The 22064-nt window shown below is 52.3% G+C and overlaps 1 protein-coding gene across 8 annotated transcripts in view; it reads left to right on the plus strand.

Moving 5' to 3' along the window:
- MYO1B (myosin IB) overlaps window positions 1–22064 on the plus strand; it is a 140413-nt gene that overhangs the window by 22803 nt on the left and 95546 nt on the right. For all 8 annotated transcript variants that reach the window (XM_036319790.1, XM_036319789.1, XM_036319786.1 and 5 more), the window contains 2 exons: window positions 686–829; window positions 20988–21103. In XM_036319790.1, the coding sequence (XP_036175683.1) occupies window positions 695–829; window positions 20988–21103 (251 nt within the window). In that variant the 5' untranslated portion in view covers window positions 686–694. Of the gene's footprint in view, window positions 1–685; window positions 830–20987; window positions 21104–22064 lie in introns of those variants that run through there.

Below are 22064 nucleotides of genomic sequence, written 5' to 3' on the forward strand. Positions count from 1 at the left end.
TGAGGTCATGGCACTCTCAGGTACCGCAGCAATATTTCTTCATTTCTCTGAGCATTCTAATCTTAACATGAGGGTAATGATAACAGTACCTCTCTCAGAGTGAGTGGGACAATGAAGTTAATGAATGCATATACAGTGCTTAGCACACCATCTGATACGGGGCAAGTGCTCAGTAAATGTTAGCGTCGTTTCTCAAGCCTTGTTTCCTGGGGAAAGGCCTTCTGGATGTCGCCGTGGAGTTCTGGGGGATGCCACCTTGGGGGAGGCAGGTTCACGTAGGTTTAAGTGTGACCTCGGTGTGCAAGGGTTGGTGGGAAGGGATGGCTTGGGCTCTTTTGCGAGGGTTTTGCAGCTTCTGGTTGGGGCGCGAGGGTGGTCTCCAGAAGAAAGCGGGGACCTTGGCTTCCTAGTGGCTCTCTGGCGATGGACCTTGCCCAGGATGAGGGACTGGAGGGAGGGAGGCTCATGTGCGGCAGCAGGTTGGCAAGTGGGGCTCCAGTGGTGTGACGGGGACTGTGGCCACCTGAGGGGCTCCTCACACAGGTTGTCGGGAGGGGAGGGTCTACGTTGGTGAGACAGGGAAGGCCATTGGGCACTGCCTGCCCTTCACTTCTCCACGGGGCTCCGCACACATCTGAGAGGATGTCACTCGCTTACGTTGACCCTGTTCTCGTCTTCCCTGCAGCTGGGAACCATGGCCAAGATGGAGGTGAAGACGTCCCTGCTGGACAACATGATCGGGGTTGGCGACATGGTGCTCTTGGAGCCTCTCACGGAGGAGACCTTCATCAACAACCTCAAGAAGCGCTTTGACCACAACGAAATCTACGTGAGTCGCCCGCCAGGCCCCGCGTGGGGCTTCGACTTTGTGTTTTGTGGCAGAGAGCTGGCTCTTCTTCCTCACACTCTTCTCGTTCTCTCTCTTTTCTGTTTGTCAGAGTCCGGAGGTATTTGCTTATACCCTCAGCCAGAGTTCTGTGTTTGCTCGGTTGGCACACGAGTAACGCTGATTAGAGTCTGTTTACACGGGGTGGCTGCGGGGTGCCGACGGGGTGCTGGTGTGCTAGACGGTGGGGGCGTCTACAGCGAGCGGAGATACCGAGCTTCTGCCTTCTGAGGATGGGTGCAGGAGGAGTGGGGAAATCCATAGGCATGAGATCCTGGATGCCTTTATAGGATCAGCAGTCTATCCTTTGAGAAGCTACTCAGTAGAATGCAGGGAGTGAACGGTCAAAAAAGATAGGAATCTTGTGGCCTGGCTGGTGTGGCTCCGTGGTTGATCATCGACCTATGAACCAGGAGGTCACAGTTCGATTCCCGGTCAGGGCACATGCCCGGGTTTCGGGCTGGGTCTCCTGTGGGGGGCGTGCAGGAAGCAGCTGATCGATGTTTTCTGTCATCAGTGTTTCTATCTCCCTCTCCCTTCCTCTCTCTCTAAAAATCAATAATTAATATATATTTAAAGGATATGAATCGTCTTGACATTTGTCGTTAGTAGAGGCAGGAGCTAATGACCAGATATAAATATGTGTTTGGTCCTTAGAGGTTTGGGAATAGTCTTGTCCTGCTATCCAGAATTATAGTGTTCAGCAGCAGAAGTGAAAGCATCTAAATATATACACCAGGAGGAGAAATTTCTTTAAAAAAATATGTTTTATTGATTTTTACAGAGGAAGGGAGAGGGATAGAGAGTCAGAAACATCGATGAGAGAGAAACATCGATCAGCCGCCTCCTGCACACCCCAAACTGGGGATGTGCCCGCAACCAAGGTACATACTCTTGACTGGAATCTAACCTGGGACCTTTCAGTCCACAGGCCGACGCTCTATCCGCTGAGCCAAACCGGTTAGGGCTAGTAGGAGAAATTTTATGTTGTAAAAATTCTTTATAAAGGATTTCACAAGATTACTTTAACTATCAAGTTCCTTAAATATATTTAAAACATGAGTAAAAAAGACACATGCAGTTTTTCAGTAGTGTGTGTACAGCACGGAAATTTGCATCCATTCAGGTCAAGGTGCAGTGTTAGCGAAACCAAGGAAGGGGTGTGGCTCCCTGTCCCAGGGGCTGAGGAAGCAGGATGGATCGGATGGGAGTGTATAGTTTTAACAGACTCGGCCGTGCCTCTGAGTTCTTCCCCTTTTTACAGTGCATCTGTGTCGAGAGATGAATGGGATTATTGGGACATGCTGCATATTTTTCTATTAATATGTTGAACAGACAGTAGGAGGAAATATCTATACTAATAAAAGCCCACAGGGGAGAGCAGCTAGGGGCGATCAGGCCAGCAGGGGAGTGCAGTTAGGGGTGATCAGGCTGGCAGGGGAGAGCAGTTAGGGGCGATCAGGCCGGCAGGCAGGCAGAGAGGTTAGGGGGATCAGGCAGGCAGGTAAGCGGTTAGGAGCCAGCGGTCCTAGATTGCAAGAGGGATGTCCAACTGCCAATTTAGGCCTGATCCTGGCAGTTGGACATCCCCCGAGGGGTCCCGGATTGGAGAGGGTGCAGGACAGGCTGAGGGACACCCCCCACCCCCCATGCATGAATTTTGTGCACCAGGCCTCTAGTAAGTAAATAAAAGGAGAGAGAGGTCATATCGGGTACAAGTAGGATCGATTATGACTTCTGTGCAACTGATATGTTTTTTAAAATCATATATGCAAAGGCATGTGATTTTATGTCGCACAGAGCTTTCCTTTCCTGTTTCCAGGATAACTTTGGATCGTTTCTTAATGAAATGATCGTCCAACTGTTCATCTTTGTGGGTTTATACGGTTGGGGCAGGAGGAGGTGGACAGTAACATGAGATGTGTGGAGACTGCTTTGGGGGCATTAATTTGATCATGGGGTCGGACCTCCGTTCAGAGCCGTTATGTGTAAAGTGCAGGTTCGAATGGAAGAGGCATAAAGCACTGCTGCCCCGCGGGAAGAGGTATTGTCTGGTTTGGCAGTGAGGCCCGGTGTCACCTTCCCTGGAGGTATAGCAGCTCGGCTGGCTTCGGGTGGGAAAACCTCGGGTTCTGCAGCGTTAATTGAAAGTACGGTCTGATAGCACACAAAAGGCAGGCTGGAAGCCTCGGTCTCTGCGATGGAGATAGCAGGACTCAATGCGACCGTAGCTACGGGGCCGATCGCTTTTCCTTTTGGCCCCAGGAGCCCCGTGCACTTTCAGATGAACTGAAAATGGGGTGGAGGGTAGAACGTTACACGCATTCAGGCACCCGGTTTGTTGTGGCCACCAACAATGACACAGTCCCCTTTCTAACAAAATGCCAAGTGCTCACGTGAGCCTCTCGCAGACGAAATGTCTGGGTTCAGCCCTGCGTGATTTTATTTTCTAACTATTTTAGGAACGCCCTTTCTGGTGTAAAAAGCAGAAAATTGCTTCCTGCTTTCGGATACTCATTTCAGCGCATCTTTCCAGGATACTTCAGGGCCATTGCTTCCTTGAGATGCGTGGCTTCATCTTGTAACTGTGACACCCATCCTATTGGAGGGCTGGGCATTCTCTGTTTTATTTTAAGCCAAAAAATATTTCCGGTTACAGCGTCATGTCCGTAGTATGATCCTGCTTTTTGTTATTGGGGGGGTTTATGGGTGTGCGCACGTGTTTGTATATCTGTGTGCCTATGAGGATGCTGACTTTGGGTGCCAGAGTGGGATGGGATGGGATGGGATGGGATGGGATGTGGGGACTGGGAAAGGTTACTCTTTGAGACTTCTGTGTTATATATAGGGCTGGTGACGTCGAGCATGTATTGTTTTTGTAAATAAAGAAAGACTGTCCAGTAGATTTGGTGATCAGCCCTCTGCAGCCTCACACGTCGTGCAGAGCAGCCCCGGGAACCTGGTTCTGGCTCTTGCTTTCGTTCATGGCGGCTGTAGAATTGTTTATCCTGACGCCAAAGGCCAAGTTAATATGACCCGCAGTATTTTACTGTCTGACACTTCATTTTTTTAAAAACCCCTTTTGTAGTCTCATGGCTTTGTTTTATTCTCTAGAAATGGGTGCAGACACACTGCACAGTCCTGGTTTCAGAGCCATGGTTGTTAGGGGCCCAGTGAGCAGAGGGCCCTGGGCCCAGACGGCTCAACCACTGAGCCACGCTGGCTGGGCTATTTCGCTTCCTATCCGAATTGTCAGGTTGGGGATCATCTAGGTAAAGAAGTCTGAATTCATCTAAAATTTTAGGATCTTAATTTAATTGTAGTTGTGAGAGGACTGCTTTGAAAATCCAGTGAAAATTATGTTAATTTTTAGGAGTTAGTGGTGAGTTAGGATTCCCATAGAGTTGGCCTAGCACAGTGGTCGGCAAACTCATTAGTCAACAGAGCCAAATATCAACAGTACAACGATGAAATTTCTTTTGAGAGCCACATTTTTTAAACTTAAACTATAGAGGTAGGTACATTGTTATTCACTTAATTGGGGTACTCCTAAGGCTTAGGAAGAGCCACACTCAAGGGGCCAAAGAGCCGCATGAGGCTCGCGAGAGGCGGTTTGCCAGCCACTGGCCTAGCAGGTCCTTTTGTGAAAGACCCTCAGGTGCGCTCCGGGAATGCTCATTGTTTTTGCACAGAGGTGGGCTCACGCACCTGCACCTGTTGAAAAAGCCTCGAGTTGGTCCAGGCAGAGTCTCTAAATGGTCTTTGCAGTTGCAGATGGAGGAGATCAGGGGAGCATCACAGAGGGATGTTGGCCTGGGGGGAGACCTGCGGGGTCGGAACCCTTGGCTTAGCGGGCCGCCCTGCAGTCCAGCGGCCTGGGGCGGGGCGGGGGGGGGGGGGAATGCTGGCTGTGACATCCCGAGCCCGGCTGCTTTCTGCCTCCTCTCTGTCCTGTATCACACGTTCTTCCGCCTCCCCATGTCCTCCCCGCCCGCCCCCCCATGGGAGGGTGGCAGGGTTTCCGTGCACTTGTCATGGAGGTGACCCAGCCAGACGCAGTGCCATTTTTAGGGGCACCAGCCAGGGCTGTGGTTTGGCTCAGGAACAGCAAGGCTGCAATTTGGGCAGGAATAAGCCCACGGCCACTTTGCAAAAAGAACCTGGGTGTCTGTTCTCTGACGAGGAAGTATTTTCGGTGCTGACAAGTAGCTTTCGTTTGTTTGCTATCCAAATGGTCAGGTTTGGGGACCATCCAGATATAGGCGTCTGAATTAGTCCAGTTTTAGGATCTTAAACGGATTGGGGGTGTAAGAGGACCTCTTTGAAAGTCTGGTAAAAAGGATCTTAATTTTCAGAAGTGAGTATTAGACTTAGGATCCCCCTAAGGGAGGGGATTAGATGTTTTTATGAAAGATACTTAAATGTCAGTGCAATATATTTGGTTTAAAATATTGCAAAGGAAATGAAAATAATACCAGTTAACACTTGTATATTTATCTGAGGTTCCTAAACCACTTTTTATACATACACATGGAAGTTCCCACCTATGGGTATAACATATGTCCCTGGGAGTTTGTATAGATGGCGTACCAGTTAACTCTTGCTGCGGGATGAGTTGCCTCAAGCGTACATACAGCTGATAGTAACATGCATTCGTTACCTCGTGGTCCCTGTGGGTCGGGGTTGGAGTACGACGTAGCTGGCCCTCTGCTGGGGTGTGTCCAGGCTCTGGGGAGGTGTCCGGCAGGAGGGGTCTTGGGGAGACTGGGCCCTTCCCTGGGCTCCCGGGTGGCTCCCGGACCTGGAGCCCCTGGCAGCGGCTGGAATACACACATCCATGCTAGTGCTGTTCCTGCTACCCGGACGGTCTCCTTTTTTTTTCTTTTTCTTTTTGAAATTTCCTTTAAAAAGTGTAGTTTGTTTTTTTTCAATTACAAAAATAGCCAATGCTTTTGGAAAGAAAATTCAGATAATACAGGCATACCTAACATAAACATGTGATTTTCTTACCTCGCTACCCCAGTCCCATTTCTAGAAGCGAGTGTAGTTTAATAGAGGGTAATCTTCCAGATTATGTAGGTTTGAGTAAAAATTAAGCTTTCAGCCCGGCCGGCGTGGCTCAGTGGTTGAGCGTGGACCTAGGAACCAGGAGGTCACAGTTGGATTCCCGGTCAGGGCACCTGCCCGGGTTTTGAGCTCAATCCCCAGTGTGGGGCCTGATTCTCTCTCATCATTGATGTTTCTGTCCCTCTCTCCCTCTCCCTTCCGCTCTGAAATCAATAAAAACGTTTAAAAAGTTAAACTTTCACATTAAAGCTTTTCTGTTGTGGAGCTGGAAGTAGGGGAGGTTCTCCTCTATCTGGAGGAATGGGCCTGTCCCCGAGGGCCCAGACCCACGCTGGGGGCAGACAGCCACCTGTGATGCCACCTCCCACCCCCTGACCCCGTGCAAGGAAAGGCCTAGACTGGGTGGTGCACGAGTCTGCTCGGCTCATGGAAAAGTAGAGCGTTAAGGAAGCACGGAGAACGTGTGTGTGTGTGTGTGTGTGTGTGTGTGTGTGTGTGTGTGTAGGCGTGTAGGCGTGTACCCTCGGTGTTTGGTGCAGACGGCCTTAGCAGGCCAGATAAAGCTGGTGAGGGACGAGGCCGCAGGAAATGTTGTGTCTCATTCCTAGCACAGCCTCTCTCGGACAGTTTTGTGCTCCGTTCAGAACAATCCTCTTTGGTGGTAACTGCCAGTTTCCGCACCTCCACCTCTTGAAACCTTTGGTGGCTGGAAAACCCCTTCCTCTTAGAACTTGCAACATGGACACATGCTTGTCTGTTACTCACCCCGTGCAGAGTTGTCTTATCCTGCAGGCTAGTACGGTACCTGAAATAGTCACCTGGTACTGACACAATATTATATTAATTTAAATGTTCCGCTGGAGCCCTCCAGGCAGTTAGGCCTGGCTTTGGGTCTGCAGCAGGGTTAGCCTTTTTTTTTCTTTCTTCTTATCAATAAAATGTATTTTATTGATTTTTTTACAGGGAGGAAGGGAGAGGGATAGAGAGTTAGAAACATCGATGAGAGAGAAACATCGACCAGCTGCCTCCTGCACACTCCCTACTGGAAATGTGCCCACAACCAAGGTACATGCCCTTGACCGGAATCAAACCTAGGACCCTTCAGTCCACAGGCCGACGCTCTATCCACTGAGCCACACCGGTTAGGGCAGAGTTAGTCTTTTGGGGGTGGAGGGGCGGGTGCTCCGGAGCAAAGACCAGGCCTGGCTCTGCCACTGACCCTCTGAGGCCGGGGGAGGTGCCTTCACTCAGAGAGAGTGTTCTTATTGATGAAATGACAGGTGACAAGCCCTCGTTGGCACATGCTATGCTAAGCACTTTACATGTGTTAATTCATTTCATTGTTACTGGAGTCCTGTGCCCTGTAGGTTTTAAATCACCTTCATTTTCATACGAGGAAACTGGCTCAGAAAGGCTGAGGCACAAGTAGGGGACGGAGCTGGAATTCACACCCAGGGGGTCTGGCCCCGGAGTTCATGCTCTTAATAGTCCTGCTGACTTTATGTGGTTGCTGTGGCAGCAAATGAATGATGCTTCCAGTAGGAACGCATTCTTTTTTTAAAAAATATGCTTTTATTTTTTTTAAAATATATTTTATTGATTTCCCACAGAGAGGAAGGGAGAGGGATAGAGAGCTAGAAACATCGATGAGAGAGAAACATCGATCAGCTGCCTCCTGCACATCCCCTACTGGGGATATGCCCGCAACCCAGGTACATGCCCTTGACCGGAATCGAACCTGGGACCCTTCAGTCCGCAGTCCGACGCTCTATCCACCGAGCCAAACCGGTTTCGGCAAAAAATATGCTTTTATTGATTTAGAGAGAGAGAGGGAGAGAGAAAAAGAGAGAGAGAGACAGACCGACAGACATCAATGTGAGAGAGAACTGTCAATCGGTTGCCTCCTGCAAGCACCCCGACCCAGAATCGAACCCGTAACCTGGGTATGTGCCCTGACCAGGAATCTTCAGTGCATGGACAGCACCCAACCACTGAGCCACCCCGGCCAGGGTCACATGGCAGCATGCTGAGTCTGCACAGTGCTGCTCAGAATGACTGAGTTGTTACTGAAGAACGTGGGGTTGGGGACAGGGCGGCCTCAACCCCAGGCGGAGGGCTGAAGTGGCCCCCGGTGCCCCTGCCCCGTGCGGAGCTGGCATTCGGCAGCCCAGTGACATGAGCCTGGTGACGCGGAGCAGGTGCCTTCCGTCCCAGAGCCCCGCGCGCCCTCGTCAGAAGCACTAACGCCGTGAGGATGAGGCTCCCTCTGGAAGGCGGGGAAGGTGTCAGGAGGTGGTTTTCATCCTGTTCTCCAGGTGGAGGAGGGGATGGAGGTGGTTGAGAGCAGCGTGTGGTTCTTTATGAATGAGGGGGGCGGGGAGCAGGTCAGCACAGGGGATGTGTGGCCAGTTTTGCCGCCTTTTCTTCACCTGCAGCTCTTTCTGCGGTCACATCTGTAGGGCAGGTCAAGGCGGGGTGACCCTACTTTCTAAAGACGGGCTGTTACGTTTCTCACATTTGTTTGGAGGTTGTGGAGGGAGGAGGTTGGAGGGGTGGAGGGATGTTGGAGGGGTGGAGGGAGGAGGTTGGAGGGGTGGAGGGAGGAGGTTGGAGGGGTGGAGGGAGGAGGTTGCAGGGGTGGAGGGAGGAGGATGGAGGGGTGGAGGGAGGAGGTTGCAGGGGTGGAGGGAGGAGGTTGGAGGGGTGGAGGGAGGAGGTTGCAGGGGTGGAGGGAGGAGGATGGAGGGGTGGAGGGTGTTTTGCCAGGGGTGGAGGGAGGAGGGTGCAGGGGTTGGAGGGAGTGGCAGGGGTGGAGGGAGGAAGGTTGGAGGGAGGAGGTTGGAGGGGTGGAGGGTGTTTGCAGGGGTGGAGGGAGGTTGGAGGGGTGGAGGGGGTTTGGGGGGGTTGAGGGAGTTTGCAGGGGTGGAGTGAGGAGGTTGGAGGGGTGGAGGGAGTTTGCAGGGGTGGAGGGAGGAGGTTGGAGGGGTGGAGGGATGTTGGAGGGGTGGAGGGAGTTTGCAGGGGTGGAGGGAGGAGGTTGGAGGGGTGGAGGGTGTTTGCAGGGGTGGAGGGAGGAGGGGGTTGGAGGGGTGGAGGGGGTTTGGGGGGTTGAGGGAGTTTGCAGGGGTGGAGGGAGGAGGTTGGAGGGGTTGAGGGAGTTTGCAGGGGTGGAGGGAGGAGGTTGGAGGGGTGGAGGGAGTTTGCAGGGGTGGAGGGAGGAGGTTGGAGGGGTGGAGGGAGTTTGCAGGGTAGGAGGGAGGAGGTGGAGGGGTGGAGGGTGTTGCAGGGGTGGAGGGAGTTGGAGGGTGGGAGGGGGTTTGGGGGGTTGAGGGAGTGTGGCAGGGTGGAGGGAGAGTTGGAGGGGTTGAGGGAGGTTTTGCAGGGGTGGAGGGGGAGGTTGGAGGGGTGGAGGGAGTTTGCAGGGGTGGAGGGAGGAGGTTGGAGGGGTGGAGGGTGTTTGCAGGGGTGGAGGGAGGAGGTTGGAGGGGTGGAGGGTGTTTGCAGAGGTGGAGGGAGGTTGGAAGGGTGGAGGGTAGGGTGCCGGGGGTGGCATATTGGGGAAGGCGTGGCCTTCGGCAAGTAGACCTGAGGTTCAGTCTTGGCCACTCACAGCCACGGTGACCGTTGGAAACAACTGAGGGTTCGTGATGTTTCCCCCATAGAGTAGGGATCGTGGGCTCAGCAGCTTAGCCCGTGCTTGGCACCTAGTAGGGGTGAGGCACGTGGTCGGTCCAAAACTTGGAAACTCAGAGTGACTTCTCTTCCAGGCTTCAGACACTGAGGGTTTCTAGTAACTAGAGCCTCCCTCCCCTTCCCGACCCTCTCCGTCCCTCTCTCCCTCCTCTCGTGTTCCCCTGCCCCTTCCTTCTTTGGGATTCATTGTCCAGGTTTCATTTCTGCTGCATTACCACCTTCGCTTGGCCACGCAGTGTTATTTCCAAGACGCCTGGCCAGCGGCAGCGGTAACACAGGCCCCTCTGTGCCTGAGTTAAGAGCGTTTTCTTGGGTCTGGAGAACGGCGCGCTTTGTCTCCTCACAGAGGTGATCTCGGTGGAGATAGGGTGGTGTCGTGTTGTCTGGCTCTAAAATGAAGGCTGCCCGGGCTGTATTTTTAGCTGGTATTTCAGCGTGGCACGGAACTCATATATAGTTCTTTAATTCGTGGTCTGCGGTGACCGGCAGCCAGGGACAAAGGGTACAATACGCTGGCAGAGACCTGCCTGGGACTAGACTGACGGCTGTGGGCTCCTTGGCAGCCGCGGTTGCCTGCCCTGCCAGGTGTGGCTCCCGACCCACGGCCAGTGGTGGATGGCACAGCAGAGACTTACAGAGCCCAGCAAAGCACCCAGGGCTCGATTCTGTCCTCACGCCGGGAATCGGGAATACCGAAGGGAAAAGAGAGGTCGGAGAGCCGATGCGGGCAGCCGTGGCGGCAGGGGCCCCGCCGGGCCACTGCCGCAGAGACGGGACCCCGGCTGTGAGAGGACCAGCGGGGAGCAGGCCCCGGGGAGCACGTGATGCCGGACCTCGAGGGACGCCTTCCCCAGCCGGTGCTGCCTGGTCCATGTGCTGCCTGGTCCCCAGGGTGGGATCTGGAAGCTCCGTGGCCGGTGGCTGGGGTTCCTGGGTGGGTTCATCGCGACCGTGAAGCGGTCAGTGTTGGGTGTGACCCGAGACATCTCCGTGCTGAGCAGCCAAGGAGCCTGACCGAGTCACGCTTCCCTCTTCCAGTGTCCGGTCGGCGGGGCTGCCCCTGCCACCGAGGGGGGGGGGGCCTTGGGCAGCTTTCAAAACTCCCTAACGCCTCCATGTTCTTCTCTGTAAAGATGGGCTGTGAGTAGTGTGTGTGTGTGTGTGTGTGTGTGTGTGTGTGTGTGTGTGTTGCCTGCATACCACAGGGATGTCTTAGGCGGGAGGCGGGAGATGCACACACTGAATGGCATTGCTTTCCAGCGGTTCTCAACCTGTGGGTCGTGACCATCGGAAAACACATATAACATATCAGATATTTACATGACGATTCATAACAGTAGCAAAATGACAGTTATGAAGTAGCAACGAAAGTAATTTTATGGTTGGGGGTCAGCACAACATGAGGAGCTGTATTAAGGGGTCGCGGCATCAGGAAGGTTGAGAACCACTGCGAGACCCAGAGAGAAGGCCCCGTTGGTTGTTGACATCCCATGGAAATTTACACGGAGACAGTTTTTCTTGATTTGAACTGTCTCTAAAAGACCAACCAAAGCGTTTGGTTGACTAAACTGTGTCTGTAAAATCCAATGAAGGCTTAAGCCCCCTTTGGGGAAATGTCACAGACGCCTGATTGAAAACACTGTGGCACCTACTGTCTTGGTGCCGTGGGACCGAATTCCAGGATCGGGACCTCGGGGACGGGTGGTGCTGCCTCCCGCAGTGGAGAGCATGTCCCGTCTGAAGGTCCCACCTGCCCGGCTGGTATCATCGTCTCAGTACCTGAGTGAGCAGGGGCCGCACACGGAGCCTCACGGGCTCGGGGGCCTGCGTGCGGCCTGGCAAACTCAGATCCTACAGGGACCACCAGGGGGGCCTGAAATTACACATTTCAAGCTCAAAGCAGCTCATGGTGGGTCGTCGCGTCCTGGGGCAGGATTTTTCCCTAAAAGGTCAGTCTTCCCCTTAACTAGCCTGTCTGTTGGCATCTAGGATGACCTGCCTGACAAACACACCTTTGTAGTAACGATTTCCCTTTGCTGGACCCATCCAAACGCCCCCGCCAGGGCCCACAAACCCCTCAGTGCTGCTGTGTTCATTGCTGGCTGTCAGCTGTCCTGCACCCACCTGTAACAGAAGTATGTGCCTGCCATTTTTCATCCAATCCCGAAGTCCTCCACTCCTCCCCCGCCACCTCCACTTAGCTTTCTTCCTTCTCCCTAATCCGTCACCAGTGGATTTCATGCAACCCACTTACGCCTCCTCTTTTGATTGTAATGCATAAAAAAAAGATGCAAAACTGCCATTTCTGGAGCATTGCCTCAGTCTGTTGAGGTTTTGTTTCCTGGCAATTGTCATCAGTTTGGCTCAAATAAACTCGTAAGAATTCTCTGCAGGTTTGAATGTTCCTTACGTTGACAGTATTCTAGGCACTGAACGGTAGTTTTATTAAGATGTAACCCAACAATTCCCTGCATATGAGGACCGTTTTGTAGGATGCTGGCTGGCATCACAGGACTCCCCGGCGAATTTAGCTGTGACGTGAACATAGGACAGGCTTTGGAGTCCTGGTTTGGCTATTCCAGTGGCCCATAGGTTCCAATAGAGCCGAACGGTGAGTCTTGATAATGACAGCAGGTCACGCTGATGGACGGCTGCGGGTGTGCGGGAGCTGTGGTCAGCGCCGTAGCACAATCTCATTTCCTAGACGCGGGAGGAGCCAGTCCCACCCTCCTTGTCCGGATGAGGAGACGGGCTTGGAGGAGATGAGAAATGGGCGCAGGTTCACACCAAACCGGAAAACGTTGCCAGGTCGCTGCAGCCGAGGCTTGCACAGTCTCAGACATCATCCCGGGTGACACAGAGTCTGAGCCAGCACACCTGGGGCCGGGGACCTGGCTTTAGATTTAGTCCGTTTCATCCTCTAACCCCCTCGCCCCATGCCCCGGCTTGTACTTCAGAACTGCCTTCAGACTCAAGCCCAGACGCCTCACCCGGTCTTGTTTCCGGGGCTGTCACTCACGGGGGGCCCTCCTCCAGGCCGGCTTCTCCATCCCTGTCCGGAGATGTGGTCGGGTGGCCTCTGTGCCTCCACCGTGTTTGCATCCATGTGAGAGCGTGTGCCAGAGTTGCCTTCCTGTCTAAGCTGAAGAATGAACACTCCGTGGTATCCCCACCCCCTTGTACTTGTCCGCTCAGCCCCTGGGTTACGTCCACCGCTTGGCCGTGGGGCAGTGCTGGGTGTACAGCACAGGTGTCTGTGTGGGTCCCTGGGGATTTATGCTTAAAAAAACAGCAGCATTCGGAAGGGGCAGTCTCAGCAGGGAGGGCTCAGCTCTTGCCTGAAACCTGAGGTCTTTGCACAGTTCCTGGGGGAACGTGCCTTGAGCGGAGTGATGCCCATCCCTAGACCCGTTCTGTCCCCCAACCTCCCCGGTGACCTTTCCTTCCTTTAAACCCCAGGCGCTCCCTTAGACGGTGAGATAGGAAGACGGATGACTCCTTTGGCCCAGAATCACTTCCATCTGTTTCATCTGCGTTGGGGGCTAGAGTAGGTAACTCTTATTTTTCACGTTTTATGACAGAAAAGTCTCACCTCCTGCTCTGTTGTAGGCCTCCCAGGGCACCGCCCCAGGCGCCCTTGTTTCCCAGGCGATGCTTTGCATAAGGGAGGCTCTCAGAAGGTGTGCTGCTTGCCTGTGAGATGTTGTCAGGACAGCTCAGTGCAGGTGGGGGGTGGTGTTGACCTGAGTCTGCCCGCCCTGGGTCTGCACTGTGGCCGTGGCCATGGCCCAGGTAGAAGCTGCGCGGCTTGGAGGCCGGGACCTGGAGGAATGCCTTGACTATTCGCCTGATGCCGTTTTAGATGAAACAATTAGCCTGACGTCAGATACTCCAATAGATCTTGCCTGTCGCATTGCCACGCCCCTGGTGTACCTCTCTGAAGTTAAAGGGTGGCCTGCATTTCTTCACGGTGTAGGCGCAGTTCTGGTGCTGGGATCCACGCTGAAAACGCAGTCTTTTCTGCTGAGATGAAGATTGCCCCCTGCAATGAGAAGACCCTGTCCCCCCCCCCCCCCCCCCCCCCCGCCACTTCTATTTGTTCCTGGGAGTGTGAGGATTTCAGCTCTCCTCAGTCAGGTGGGAGGCCGCGCCCACCGCAGCGCCCTCTTGTACCAGCCTCCTGGGCCGGGCACTGTCCGCGGCCACGTCTGCCAAGCTGCCCGGCCACCAGCAGCGTGGACCGTGGGCGCTACAGGAAGAGAACAGGTCGCTGGCGCCTTGTCCTGGTTCCACTTTGGTTAGCGGATGGAGTCCCAGCACCCAGCTTATTTGTGCTGCGCTGTGGGGGACACTGAGATGGAGGGCTCACACCTGTGCCCTGGGCGCGTGGGCAGAGGTGAGCGAAGGTACCTCAGGGGACAGTGCCCGCCGGCATTTAATGGGCGTGGGGATGCGTGTCCAGGGAGCCGCGCGCGGAGGCTGTAAACAAGTCACTGAAATGGATTCTGAGGAACCTGAGGAAGCCGGTAGGTAGGCAGATGGGATGCCGGTGAGAACCTTGGAAAGCGGGGGCTTTAAAAGATATCGGAGAATTCGAGATTTAAAAAGAGGCGCCGAAGAAGCCATCGTGGGGGAGACGAGTCACTAGGATTTCCTTACATCACTTTGTGGTTTAGTCACGCTTTTATTTCAGTTTCCTGTGGGGAGTGGAGATGCACCCCACAGGGTGCTAGTGCTTCTAGAGAGCTGCATGTTGCCCGGGCAGGACCGGATGGGAAGGACGCGGAACCCCTGACATGTGTGCGCTAGCGGTGCGTTTCCCCGGCGTCACGGAGGACCGCACGCACCCTTCAAGTAATCGCGGCTCATAACCGTCAAATTGTGCTTCACTTACTTTTTACTAACTTTATTTTTATTGTTGACACTGTCACAGATGTCCCCATTTCCCCTCCTTTGTCCCCATGTGCTCCACTGTTGAGCTTGAAAAAAGTTTCTTTTTTTAAGTCTATATAAATTTTTATTGATTTCAGAGAGGAAGGGAGAGGGAGAGAGAGCAACATCAATGATGAGATTGATCGGCTGCCGCCTGCACACCCACACTGGGGATCGAACCTGCAACCGGGCATGTACCCTGGCCTGGAATCGAACCGTGACCTGCTGGTTCATAGGTTGACACTCAGCCAGAGCCACGCCGACCAGGCAACGCTTTTTGGTTAGATAGCGTTCCAGAATGCATTGCACGCAGCCTTGTCATCGCTCTGGTTTTGGCGGGTGGTGGTTACGCTGGGCTGAGCTGTTGGCTCTTACTCTAACAGGTCTTCATTTTTGTACTTCCAGAATTACTTCGATCACATCTTACGCCCTTTCTTTCTCTGTTTGCTTCGCTGTCTCTTTCCCTCTGTCTCTTTTCTTTCTGCCCTCCCTGGCCATTGCTTTGTCCCTTACGGTGGGAGCTCTTAACCTGGTATGTCAGCTGTATGCAGACTTGTATGTGCGTATTGTCTGTGGGGTTTTTCCTGGAGGGAAGGTTCATAGCTTTCATTGCATCGCAATGGTGGGGGCAGCTGAAGAAAGACTAAGATGTGCGCTGCAGCAATATTTTTTAAACTGTGAGATTCACCCTGAATGGGTGATGAAAGCCATTTTGTAGGTTAGGGACCAGCAGCTGAAACATTTTTTACATGAATAGAATTGGACAAAGACTATCAGGGCATCGCATGTGGTAGGGTACTTAGGGTTTTGTGAAATCTTAATTTCATACGAATGTACCGGTATGTGCATGTAAATATCCACTCAAGAACACATCGTTGGTCATGATGAAAGTCTTATTATAATGAGTCAGAGCCAGGCATGTAAATCCACGGCCATAGGACGGCCCTGATTTACCGAGGCCGTTGTGTCTCTAGTGTGTGACATACCGTATGCTGGGTTTATTAGCAGTGTGGCTATCATGTAAGGAGCTAGGGCCAAAGAAGGTTTTCTTTTCTCTTCAAAATATTTAGACTTAGTTACATAGGAATACGTACAGGGGAGAGCAGGCTGGAAGAGGGGCCAGGGATGACACTAGCCTGAGAGGAGGGCCTGGCCCGGAGGCCTGGAGGTGCGGGCTGCCAGGTGCGGTTTCTGCTTATCCGGGGAGACTTTAGAAGAGGCCGCAGCCTGGCGCGCGCCCCCCCCCCGCCCCCAGCTCTTTGAAATGGAATCTCTGAGGGTGGGGTTGTGGCAGAACTTTCTAATGGAATGAAATCCATGGTCTGTGGGCTGCTATCTCAGGGCCCTTTCTTCCGGGTTCCGGATCGTCTGGGTGGGGAGGTCGCCGGCTGGGCGCGCCCCAGGGAAGACTGGGGTTTGCACTGTAATCACAGTAGGAATGTCTACTCGAGTATCATTTGCTTATCCACAGGCATCTGTCCTGGAATGCTGGCGATAGCTGAAGTATGAAGACCAGGATTGTTTTGACTTAGGAATGTTTGTACATTCTTGTTTTAGTGTTTGCCCAGGAGAAGTAGAAGATAATCTTGCTAATTGAATGTGCCCTTTATAGAAGGGTAGAGCCTTCTTTTCCCTCTTCCCTTTTTCTCTTCTTTCCTTCTTGTGCCCTTGTCTTCCCTCACCCTTCCCTTCCCTTTCCCCTCCGTAGTGTCACCTGGTGGTGGGAGTGGAGCAAGCTTTCCTCTGTCACGGGGTGTGCAGACGCTTGAAGACTTGGGGTGCTGAGGGGTGGGATCAGGAGGTGCTGAGCTAGGGAGTGTCCGGATGGTCAGGAGGTTGGTTACAGGTTGGGTAGGAGTAAATAAGTACACTGATTGAGCAGATACATACGTATGTTCACATATACACACATCCATCCATCCATCCATCCATCCATCCATCATCCAACCATCCATCATCCACCCATCCATCATCCATCCATCCATCCATCCATCCATTCATCATCCATTCATTCATCATCCATCTATCCATCCATCCATCATCTATCCATTTCATCATCTACCCATCATTCATCCATCCATCCATCCATCCATCCATCAGTCATCATCCATCCATCATCCATCCATCCATCATTCATCCATCATCCATCCATCCATCCATCCATCCATCCATCCATCTATCATCCATCCATCCATCCATCCATCCATCATCCATCCATCCATCCATCCATCCATCATCCATCATCCATCCATCCATCCATCCATCCATCCATCATCCATCCATCCATCCATCCATCCATCATCCATCCATCCATCCATCCATCCATCATCCAACCATCCATCCATCCATCCATCATCCATTCATTCATCATCCATCTATCCATCCATCCATCATCCAACCATCCATCCATCCATCCATCCATCAGTCATCATCCATCCATCATCCATCCATCCATCCATCATCCATCCATCCATCCATCCATCATCCATCATCCATCCATCCATCCATCCATCATCCATCCATCCATCCATCCATCATCCATCCATCCATTCATCCATCCATCCATCCATTCATCCATCATCCATCCATTCATCCATCCATCCATCCATTCATCCATCATCCATTCATTCATCATCCATCTACCCATCCATCCATCATCCAACCATCCATCCATCCATCCATCCATCCATCTATCAATCTATCATCTATCCATCCATCCATCCATCATCCATCCATCCATTCATCCATCCATCTATTCATCTATTGAGGGTAGGTAATGAGAGCCAGACCAGACCTGTCCCTGTTGGGGAAGGTGTATAGAACCTATTGGTGAGTAGTTTTGGCCATTAGTGGGAAGGGTCCTTTTTTGGTGTGAACAGCCGAAGAAGAACATCTTCTGGATTCTAGCAGAGCTTCTCTGTGAGTCCTTTGGGACCTAGGGACCAGGTTCAGGTGTGAACACAGCCGCATGGTGGCCTGGTCTGTGGCTCCCTTGGGACTGGCGGCACCCGAGCTCTGGATAGCGTTGGTGCGAGAGGTCGGACATACCAGCCTCTTGTTTCCAGTGGAATAGGCGAGTGGAACTCCAGAGGCAAGTGGAGGGTTATTGTGGCTGCTCTCTTTTGTGAAGGTTCACAATACTTCCCCTCCTCTTCCTTTCCCCCCTCAGCACATTCAGAATAAAACACACAAAGGACCAGCCCTTCTATGCACATACTTGACCTTAAGAAGCTGAGTCGGATCTCCGACTTTTAGTGCCGGTGGCTACTTGATGAGTCAGTTTACCATACTTTTGAGACATGATATAATAAAAAATACCAACTGTAAGTGCTATACAGTGGCTTGTTTAAAAATCGAGTATATCATTTGTAAGTCTAAATGTGAATTGATGTAGAAATGAGCTGTCGGGTCCCTATTGTTTCGATCCCGGCACAGGAGGTTTCACCTGGTGCTGCAGTTACTTACCTGCCGACATCTATCAGCTGCTACCAGGCGGCCTTTCCAGCCCTAGACAGAGGAGGGCAGGACTATAAACTCTCAGGTTATGTTCCTGGCAAGAATGTGGGGATATTTACATGTTTGACTAAAGCCCATAGGACCTTCAAGGAGGAAACGCACACACAGCAAGGGCAGGTGTCAGCGCGGAGGACAGACCTACAGGAAGTTCAGGACCAGAGGACACACATCGGAAACAGTGGCCTGTTGAGATGGCCCAGGTTCTTTCACTGTTTGCGTATTTCGACTGAGGACGCTTGTGCTGCCTGGGCCCTTTCTCTACTCCTGGAGCTGTGTGGGTGTATCAGTTACTGTTGCCGTGTGACAAACCACCTTCCAGAAATTGATGGCTTAAAACAACCACCATTCATTTGCGCCCGGTTCATTGGGATAGCAGCTGAGGCTGGGATCAGCCGGGTGTGTCTTCTGCTGGGCTCAAGCTGGCTCAGCCTGTGGCTGCAGGCCTCTGCCTGGGGCCGGGGGGTGGGGTGCGGTGCTTAGAACAGCCTGGGCCTCCTGTGTCTGAGGGTTGTCAGGCCCCGCAGTCCACGGCGCCTCGGCTTTCGACAGCACAAGCTCGTTCCCATCATGGCTCCCGGCTACAGTCATAACAGCGGAGGGCGTCCTGCTGCACACACACTTTCCAAGCCTCTGCTTTTGTCTTCTCTTCTAACGTCCCTTTGGTCACCTTTGGTCACTTTTGGTCGCACGGAGCCGCGTAGACCAGTGCGGGTGGGAGCGGTGGGGAGAGGAACCTGCCCGCCTCTTGAAGGGAAGCCTGCAGCCCGGTCCCTGGGGGCGTGCATGCTGGGTGGGTGGGTAGGTCTGTCCCGGCCTCTTTGCAAACAGACGTTCCCAGCAGGACCCAGACCCGAGGCGAGAGCGTATCGCCTAAGGCCTTGCTCGGGCAGCACAGCAGGCCGGTTGAATAACATCGGGCACCAGAGTCCGTGTGCTCGGTACCGCGTTTCAGCAGAAGAATGATTGTAGGGCGTCCCTGGTCTGTACCCTCTGTCTGGTGAGGGATGGAGGCGCCCGGTGCGAGCCAGTCACTCGGTGAACAAATATTTACGGGGCCTCGTGAGCGGGCCAGCCTGTTCTAGGGGACAGGGCAGTGGCCGGGGCAGCACGCAATCCCTTGTGCATAGAAGTCACACGCAGCGAAGGGGACGCGCACCTCGGCGGTGTGGCCTCTGGTGCTGGGCTGAGCGGCGGTTGTCCCCGCAGGAGGGCCAGCCGGGCCGGTTCCGACCTGGCAGTTAGCCAGGCTGGCGTTCGGTGTTCAGGGCAACCTCAAGACTGTTTGTATGTTGATTCCTGTATTCAGGTGTTACAGAAGAGCAAGGACATACCCAGCACGCTTCCTAGAGGAGGGAGGAACCCATTTATTAACGCTGGTGGACTTCGGGAATAATTTCCACATTGGAGTGGCTTTGCTTTTTATAATCGTCTGGGGTCTTTGTCTTGCAGACATGGTTCCGCCCCCTTTGGTGGGCTTACGGGAAGGCCCCCAGGTGTTCGATAAGGACCTTCCCCCTCTCCCCAGGGCAGTGACACGCCTTGCAAGACCAGTTTCTGGGAAGGAGGCACTGACCTTAATTATAGGTCATCAGGAATGCACACTGAGCTTGCTGGCGTGAATTCCAGTTGCTAGCCCCCAAAATATCAGGGTTACATTTGAATTAGCCCTTTGTAGCCTTCTCACAGAAACTACCTAAAAAGGTAAATTCGTGTCCTTTTTCTACTAAGGAAGGCTGGTCTCCCAACCAGCAGATGTTAAAGGGCTAGCTGGCCACTGTTTCCATGTCTACCAGTGTCACTCAGGGTAGTGAATCAGTTAGAAACCGCTCCGTCAGTCACCCAGTTCTAGTGTCTGCCTTCTGCTTGCCCAGGTTGGGTGGAGAGTGAAGAAACCTTGAAACAGTCTCGTCTAATAGAATAAATTAGGAAAGTTGGAGTCTTTTTTTTTTTTGAGTCATTTCTAGTCAGGCCAGATTGATTGGGTTCCTGTGACAGAATGCCAGAAATAAATGTGAAACATTGCATGGGAACTGCGAGTTTTTTTTTCACAGCAGCAGTCTTATCTATTCTTTTTTATTTAAAAAAATTAATATATTTTTATTGATTTCAGAGGGGAAGGGAGAGGGAGAGAGAGAAACATCAATGATGAGAGAGAATCATTGATTGGCAGCCTCCTGCACACCCCCTCCTGGGGATCAAGCCCACAACCTGGGCCTCTTCCCTGACTGGGAATTGAACCCTGACCTCCTGGTTCATAGGCCGATGCTCCACCACTGAGCCACACTGGCCGGGCTAATTTAAATTGGACATTAAATGTACTGTCCTTCAGAAAGTAAATTCTGGTGTTGCAGCACGTCAGATCTCAGATAAAACTGTTTGCTGCCCTAGGGATAGCTGGCCTGAGCCCATTGTAGCGACGGACAGGCGTGGGTAAGGGCGGGGCCAAGCCAGGCCCCGTTGGTAGGAATGGCTGTGGGTGGGGGGTGGGGAGAGAGAGACCTGCTTTCTGAAGACAGAAACACGAGGCTAGAGAGGAGAGAGGGAAACACCAGTTCTAACTGGAATCGGGGAATGCACAGCCCTTGCCCACACTTCACAGCGGTCGGTGACTTAATTTTTGGCAAGGGCTTCGGAGGGCTCGTAGCCAGGATCCTGAATTAATCTAGAGATTTTGAAAAGTATTTTCCATGTATAAATCCACGCTTTCCATGTATCAGCAAAATGAATACGCATTATTGACTCTCTGTCTACAGAAATGTAACATTCTTGAAAAATAGAAAATGGATGGTCAAGTAGAACTAGTGTTTTTGTTTTTTTTTTTAGGATAAAATTTCAGAGGTTAAAATACGTGCTGTGTCCGTACTAATGGGCGTATGTCCGCTTCCTTTCACAGACATACATTGGGAGTGTGGTCATCTCCGTTAACCCGTACCGGTCACTGCCTATCTATTCGCCGGAGAAAGTGGAAGATTACAGGAACAGAAACTTCTATGAGCTCAGCCCTCACATGTGAGTATGGCGTTCACGCATTGCTTTCCTTCCGCTCCAGAGATGTGTAGCTGACAGATGTGTCCAGCTGTTCCCTCCAAGGCCCAGGAAAATGCTTTAGTCTTTTTTTTTTTTTTAATTGGGTGAAGGAATGTAGAAGTGAATTGTCAGGCCTTATTTTAAATTTAAAGAGGCCGAGCACTTCATTTGGCGCCAGACTCTGCGGGTTCTGAAATGTTTGGGCTCCGTATGTAAAATGCTTTCTGTTAACAATTCTGTGCGAGTAGCAGCTGCTGCTGCTGAATTTTGCAAATAGGACAGGAATGTGCATTGCTTATTACTATGAAGAGCCCGGGTGACGTTTCCTGCTCTGGGAGGAAGCCGGAGCCCAGGATTGGGCTGTGTCATGGTGCCTTGAGCAGAAGGCACACATGATACCTTCAGTTTACACTCTTCACGGGATGTGAGTGCCTTAGGCCCGCGATTTCACCTCCCCTGAACTTAGCCACTTGTTTGATTTTCTCCTTTGAAGGTCACGTGTGAGTGTAAATAGTTCCTGCAAATAACCCTGCACTGGGAAGTGAAAAGACCTTCAGAGGTGTAGCTGTGTCTTAGCACAAAATAATTTTCTCTGTCGGATTGAAGGTGGGCCCTATTCATTTTGCTAGAAAAGAAAATCTAATAATAATGAAAGAACATGTAAACCGCTGTCCAGGTGTTGATGTAATTTCTCCTCCCAGGGCAGCGTGCAGCGACATTTTCGGGCCACTTGGAACGCCGGCTTTAAATAATGTATGAAGGTGGTTATTAAAACCCAACCGCTATGTCTTCTGCCAGCCACGCGGATTCTGGTTGTTCGGTTCACTCCTAGAAGTAGGCTCTGCTAGTGATCGCCGTTCATTCTGCTTTAAGAACAGGAAAATCTGAAATTTGTTTCATAAAGTTATCCCTGTGGTTGAGCCCCTGCAGTGAGATCCTTCAT

The sequence above is a fragment of the Myotis myotis genome, unplaced genomic scaffold, assembly GCF_014108235.1.
Source record: "Myotis myotis isolate mMyoMyo1 unplaced genomic scaffold, mMyoMyo1.p scaffold_m19_p_8, whole genome shotgun sequence".
NCBI lineage: Eukaryota > Metazoa > Chordata > Mammalia > Chiroptera > Vespertilionidae > Myotis > Myotis myotis.